This window comes from Eretmochelys imbricata, chromosome 6 (genome assembly GCF_965152235.1).
Source record: "Eretmochelys imbricata isolate rEreImb1 chromosome 6, rEreImb1.hap1, whole genome shotgun sequence".
NCBI classification, from domain to species: domain Eukaryota; kingdom Metazoa; phylum Chordata; order Testudines; family Cheloniidae; genus Eretmochelys; species Eretmochelys imbricata.
The window spans coordinates 2236473-2243533 of record NC_135577.1 but is presented as its reverse complement, the minus strand read 5'-3'; the positions used below and the strand labels follow the sequence as shown (position 1 = coordinate 2243533).

Here is a 7061-nt window from a genome sequence, read left to right as displayed (position 1 = left end):
TCAGCCTCTCTAGCTCCTCATAACCTGGGTTGACACCCACGGTAGGTGCATTTGATTCACTACATGAGTGGAACAATTGCTGGCCACAGCTTCCTTCCCAGCTAGCTGTGGCTGGGGGTGTAAAGGGGGGCAGGAGCTCAGTGCTGGGTGGAGCGTGAGGATGGTTGAGCCACTGAGAACACAGGAGACCTTTTGCGGTGCCTTGATCCACCTTCAAAGCGCATCTCTCCCAGCAGAGACACAGACCAACCCTGGCTGCCGACGGGCCCCAGAGCCGAAATATACCTCAGCTTGAATCCTGAGGCAGGTGAGTGATGGGTGGGTCTGCTCATACCCCAGCTGAGATCGGGAACTCCACTGCACCAGGCCCTGCACAGACCCCGACCAAGATCAGGGACCCTATCGCGCCGGGCACTGCACAAACCCCGGCCAAGATTGAGGACCCCATCAGTCTGGGTGCTGCACAGACCCATCCCAACTGAGATCTGGGCCCCCTAATGCTGGGCACTGCACAGAACCCCCCCCATTGAGACTGGGGGCTCTGTCACACCAGGTGCTACACAGAACTCAACCAAGATCATGGTCCCCAGTCCCTCCTGCCATAACCCACTCGATCCCACTCCCCTCCCAGTACGACAATAGAACCCAGGAGTCCTGACTCCCCCTCCACCCTACATCCTCTAACCCATTTCACCCCAAACCCCTGCCAGAGCAACAAAAGAACCCAGGAGTCCTGAGTCTCAATCCAGTGCTCCAGCCACTAGACCACGTTGCCACTCAGCTTTTGATCATTAATTTACGTAGTTGATACCCTTCATATCAGGGGCATCTTGCAATTTCAGGCTGTTTGATTTTCTATTGGCAACAAAGCAGTGGGGGACAGCAGATCTGGACTGAGGAGCACCGGCAGAGTGGGGGGGGAGGGAACCCCAACGCTCGGATTGCAGGGGGACTGGGGGCTGGCCAGAACCAAGCAGTCCATATTCAAATGCGTTTTTCCTGCCTGGTTCCGCTGGGGTGAGTTCAAACATTTACTGTCTCCTCCCAGTCCGAGCCTGCTACCCTGACAGGATGCAGAGCTGTTACCCTTTCCTGCCCCACAGCCAGCATTGCTGTACAGTTCCAACCCAAGTGGAACATAATTCAAATCGACATTTAACACAGCATCCCTTGTGGTTAGTAAGGCAGGGGATGCAAAGAGAAGTGTGAGGTGCTCAAAGCATCTGGGGCGGAAGGAAGAAGACAGGATAGCAGGCTAGATGGTCCCTTTAGTAAGGCTTTTGATACCTTCTCGCATGACCTTCTCATAAACAAACTAGGGAAATACAACCTAGATGGAGCTAGTATAAGGTGGGTGCAAAACTGGCTGGAAAACTGTTCCCAGAGAGTAGTTATCAGTGGTTCACAGGCTGGAAGGGCATAACAAGTGGGGTCTCACAGGAATGGGTTCTGGGTCTGGTTCTGTTCAATATCTTCATCAATGTTTTAGATAATGGCATAGAGAGTGCACTGATAAAGTTTGGGGACGATACCAAACTGGGAAGGGTTGCAAGTGCTTTGGAGGATAGGATGAAAATTCAAAATGCTCTGGACAAACTGGAGAAATGGTCTGAAGTCAATAGGATGAAATTCAAAAAGGAAAAATGCAAAGTACTCCACTTAGGAAGGAACAATCAGTTGCACACATACAGAATGGGAAATGACGGCCGAGAAAGGAGGACTGCGGACAGGGATCTGGGGGTCAGAGCAGATCACAAGCTAAATATGAGTCAACAGTGTAACACTGTTGCAAAAAAAGCAATCATTCTGGGATGTTGTCATAAATATAAAGGGAAGGGTAAACCCCTTTAAAATCCCTCCTGGCCAGAGGAAAAATCCTCTCACCTGTAAAGGGTTAAGAAGCTAAAGGTAACCTTGCTGGCACCTGACCAAAATGACCAATGAGGAGACAAGATACTTTCAAAAGCTGGGAGGAGGGAGAAAAACAAAGGGTCTGTGTCTGTCTGTGTGATGCTTTTGCCAGAGACAGAACAGGAATGGAGTCTTAGAACTTAGTAAATAATCTAGCTAGATATGTGTTAGATTATGATTTCTTTAAATGGCTGAGAAAAGAGCTGTGCTCTTTTGACTATTGACTATTCCTGTCTGTGTGTCTTTTTTGTAACTTAAGGTTTTGCCTAGATGGATTCTCTATGTTTTGATCTAATTACCCTGTAAGGTATTTACCATCCTGATTTTACAGAGGTGATTCTTTTTTTTTCTTCTATTAAAAATCTTCTTGTAAGGAAACTGAATGCTTTTTCATTGTTCTAAGATCCAAGGATTTGGGTCTGTGGTCACCTATGCAGATTGGTGAGGATTTTTACCAAACCTTCCCCAGGAAGTGGGGTGCAAGGGTTGGGAGGATTTTTGGGGGAAAGATGTTTCCAAACTACGTTTTTTCAGGAACCCGGATAAACGTTTGGTGGTGGCAGTGGAAGTCCAAGGGCAAAGGGTAAAATAGTTTGTACCTTGGGGAAGTTTTAACCTAAGCTGGTAAAAGTAAGCTTAGAAGGTTTTCATGCATGTCCCCACATCTGGACCCTAGAGTTCAGAGTGGGGAAGAAACCTTGACAATGTATTAGCAGGAGTGTTGTAAACAAGACACGAGAAGTAATTCTTCCACTCTACTCTGCACTGATTAGGCCTCAAGTGGAGTATTGTGTCCAGTTCTGGGCGCCACATTTCAGGAAGGGTGTGGACAAATTGGAGAGAGTCCAGAGAAGAGCAACAAAAATGATTAAACGTCTAGAAAACATGACCTACGAGGGAAGATTGAAAGAACTGAGTTTCTTTAGTCTGGAGAAGAGAAGACTGAGGGGGATGTGATAACAGTTGTCAAGTACATAAAAGGTTGTTACAAGGAGGAGGGAGAAAAATTGTTCTTCTTAACCTCTGAGGATGGGACAAGACGCAATGGGCCTAATTGCAGCAAGGGCAGTTTAGGTTGGACATTAGGAAAAACTTCCTACCTGTCAGGGTGGTTAAGCCCTGGAATCAATCGCCTAGGGAGGTTGTGGAATCTCCATCACTGGGGATTTTTAAGAGCAGCTTGGACAAACACCTGTCAGGGATGGTCTAGATAATACTTACCCCTGCCTTGAGTGCATGGGACTGGACTAGATGACCTCTCGAGGTCTCTTCCAGTTCTATGATTCTATTATTCTATGGGTCTACTCTGGGTAGCAGGGAGGGGTCAGGATATTGGGCTAGATGGGCCCATGGGCCTGATCTAGGGCAAAACGGAGGGAGCAAGATAAGAGGTTAGATGGGCCCAGGATCTCTTCCGGGGTGGTAACATTTCCTGCCGTCTTTCCCCAACAGCTGCAGTGTCAAGGTGGCAGCGACAGAGGCTAGGGCTGATGCTGACCATGAATAACCCCAGAAAATGACCCTCCATCAGTAGTCCAACATAACCAAATCCACCACATGGCGTGGCCACAAGGGGGCCCCAGTAGGTTCTACGGCAAAGCCAGTCATGCCTAGCATGACCCAAGCTCCCGCTGCTCTTGCCGGTTAAAAAGCCACGACATGGGTTGTGCGTGGCTTTGCACTGTCCCCTAGTGGCCAGACCCAGCCACTGAATCAGCTCACTCAGGACAAGCCACGTGGCACCGCCCTCTAGTGGCCCCATTGACGAATTGCAATGATCCATTATTATATTGCACGCTGTAGAATGGGCATGTGAAACTATACCTCCTCCTCGTAGTTAGTGATGGAATTCCAACGTCTGGAAAACAAGGAGGAGAGGGAATTGAGGCAAATTAAATCCTCTGTAGTCAAACATGCAAATGAGGCATCATGTCATTTGTGTAATGCCTCCTAGAGCCCAGAGTTTTCGTAGGTGTGCAATAAAACATGGCTGATGTCGTCGGTGGTAGGTGGATGTCTCTGTCTCTACAACAGAGATAACTTACAGAACCGCCTGCCACTGGATTGTCACTAATTCTGGACCTCTGTGTGTCTGTTCCTCTAGGCTGTTCAGAGGCTGACGGCCTCTCCTTGGTGCGGGAACCCATCATATCAGCCATGCCCAGATTTGGTGCCTTCATCCCCCTCCTCCTCTTCATCTTCCCTGGGGCCTCCTCCCATTGTCACACAGGCACGGTCAACGAATGCAAGAAGCACACGGCCTTTGTGCCCGGGCACAGCCTGGCTGGGGAGGGCATCGATGTGACCACGATGGCCAGAAAGGGGGCCTATCTGGTAGACAGCAGCCTCTGGCAACACCAGGACAGCACCTGCACCCTGTGCCAGAACCGACTTCAAGGAGGGCAGTGGCAGAGGCTGCCACTGGCCATGGTGGACTGGAGGGTCCGCGTCTCGTGCCGCCGGAAGCTGAGCAGCTCGGTGCAGCAGTCGGCGATGGGCATGATGGATTCGGCGGCATCCGCGGTGCAGAATGACTGGAAGGTGGGGCTGGACGTGCCTGTGAAGCCCAAGGTTAATGTGCAGGTGGCCCTGGCTGGATCGCATTCCAAACTGGCCAGTTTCGTGGTAGACCACGCGCGAATGGACAAATACAGCTTCATGAGCCACGAGGTCTCCTGTGGCTATTACAGGTGAGAGCCAGCCTGGGTCGGGAGGGCTCACCTCAAATTGGGATCACAGCAACACCACACAGTGATACGGGGTCTTTCCCCTCTATGGGGCACCAGCTCTGATCCAGGCCTAGGAGGGCTGGCTCAGGGGGGCAGAGAATGTGACACAGAACCTTTCCTCTCTAGGGAACACTGGCTTCAATCTGGCACCAGGATGGGGGACTGATTCAGGATAATGGGGAATGGGACACAGGACCTTTCCCCTCTAGCAGGCACCATCTCCAATCTGGCCCCAGGCCAGGGGACTGGTTAGCTAGGAAGGCAGGGAATGCTACACAGGACCTTTTCCCTCTAGGGGGCACTGGCTCCCACGTGGGACTGGACAGTTATGGGGATTTTCTTCTCATGCATGTCAGGACAGCCCGGTGACCTCCTATGACCAGAGCGGGGGCAGTTTCTCAGAACAATCAAGCAGCCGGCAGTATCCCCAGCAAGCTTGTGAGGTTCAGCACAGTGGGTGGTTGTTTTGAGTAGGAGCCACCTGCTTAGATCCTTACTTGTGGGTTGGCTGGGGCCTTAGGACTGGCAGCTAATAACCTCAGCTGACTCACCGGGCGCACAATCCACCTCTTGTGTCCCTGACCAGGTTCCGGGTCAGCGAGACGCCCCCGCTCACCAGTCATTTCACTCTGGCGCTGGAGAACCTCCCGGAGCAGTACGACAGCAAATCCAAGCTGGAGTACCAGCAGCTAATCAGCAACTACGGCACCCACTACCTGTCCCAGCTGCAGCTGGGGGGCCGGGCACGGGACGTGACGGCCGTGCGGGTCTGCGAAGCGTCAATGAGCAGCTTGAGTGACGACGAGATCAAGGACTGCTTGAGCATGGAGGCAGCCGTGAGTATCGGAATGGGCTCAGTCAAGAGTGGGTCCAGCAAGTGCGAGGAGAATAAGAAGAAGGGGAAGGTCCAGGGGAGCTTCCACGAGACGTATCGGGAGCGCCACGTGGAGGTGGAGGGAGGAGAGAGCACGACTGATGTGCTGTTCTCCAGGAGTGATGCCAAGGTCTTCTCGGCCTGGAAGGAGAGCCTCAAAGCCAGCCCTGGTCTGGTGTCCTATTTGCTGCACCCCATCCACATCCTGCTGGAGCAGGACGACCCCAAGCGGGAGGCGCTGAGGCGGGCGGTGAGTGAGTACATCCGTGAGAGGGCCCTGTGGAGGAATTGCACCCGAAGCTGCCCCCCAGGGACTCAACGCAGCGCCCATGACCCCTGCTCCTGCGTCTGCCCCGGGGATACCATGACCAACACCATGTGCTGCTCGCGGGAGCGCGGCCTGGGGAAGCTCACGGTGACAGTGAAGACGGCCAGCGGCCTGTGGGGTGATTACTTTACTGCTACGGATGCCTTTGTCAAGGTCTTCTTTGAGAGAAGGGAGATCCGGACCGGCACCATCTGGAACAACAACAGTCCCGTCTGGTACGTCCCCTTGGACTTCGGTACCGTCCGCATCACCAGTGCCAGCAAGATCCGCATAGAGGTCTGGGACGAGGACAACAAGTGGGACGATGACCTGCTGGGAAGCTGCGACATCCCGCTGGTGTCTGGGGGGCCCCACCAGAAGGATTGCTACCTGAACCACGGCCGCATCTGGTTCCAGTACAGCCTGCGCTGTGGGCCCCACCTCGGGGGGCCGAGCTGCTCTGATTATGTCTCCCAGCCACCCCAGCTGGGAAGAGCCAAGGGGAAGGAGGTGGAGGCCTTCTGGTGAGCCCCATAGATAGGGGATCGGAGAGGGGCATGGGTGTGCATTGGTCAATAGCACTTCCTGTCCAACCATTTGCTAGTTCCCGCTCTGCTGATGCTGCTGAGCTTCATGCTGTCCCTCCTGCTTGGGAATCGGGGTCTCCTATGCCCATAAGTGACGTCTGCTCCTGTGGGTCCGTTATCCTCACAGCTCCCTCTGGGAAAACATCCCATCAAGAACCGTCCATTTCAAATCCATCAGACCAGCCTGTCCAATGGTTCCAAGCATCCAATGTATCCATCCAATCAACAAACTAATGTATGTACCTACTGCATACCTGTTCTCAACCTATTTACCATTTTGGGTTGCATATGCAGGGGAGGTTGCATTGTGGGTTGCATATGCGGCTCTCTATGTGTTATTTTGGCCACATCCGCAGTGCATATATATTATCTGTTTGGCCCTCAGATGTGACACGAGCGTCAGCTGTGCACTGACTGGGGCACAAGCAGCTGCGGGTTGAGAACTACTGATCTAGTGCATCCAATATAACTAACCAAGCAACCAACTAAGGTCTTAAGTACATCCAACCAACCAACCAATATGTGTAGCCAGTGCAACCAACCAACCAATGAATGTCCCAAGTACATCCAACCAACCAGTCAACCAAGATGAGCAGGCCGGGCAACCAATCCACCTCCCCATGTCTTCAGCCACCAACGGTATTTATCTGTCT

The 7061-nt window shown here is 52.4% G+C and overlaps 1 protein-coding gene across 1 annotated transcript; it reads left to right on the top strand.

Annotated features, from left to right (window-relative positions):
* Positions 1-247: 247 nt before the first annotated feature.
* On the top strand, positions 248-6349 carry LOC144266586 (perforin-1-like). The gene is made up of 3 exons (XM_077820017.1): positions 248-307; positions 4016-4601; positions 5227-6349. Exons 2-3 carry the CDS (start codon positions 4069-4071, stop codon positions 6347-6349), a joined length of 1656 nt encoding a protein of 551 aa, XP_077676143.1. The 5' UTR covers positions 248-307; positions 4016-4068.
* The last annotated feature ends 712 nt before the right edge of the window (positions 6350-7061 follow it).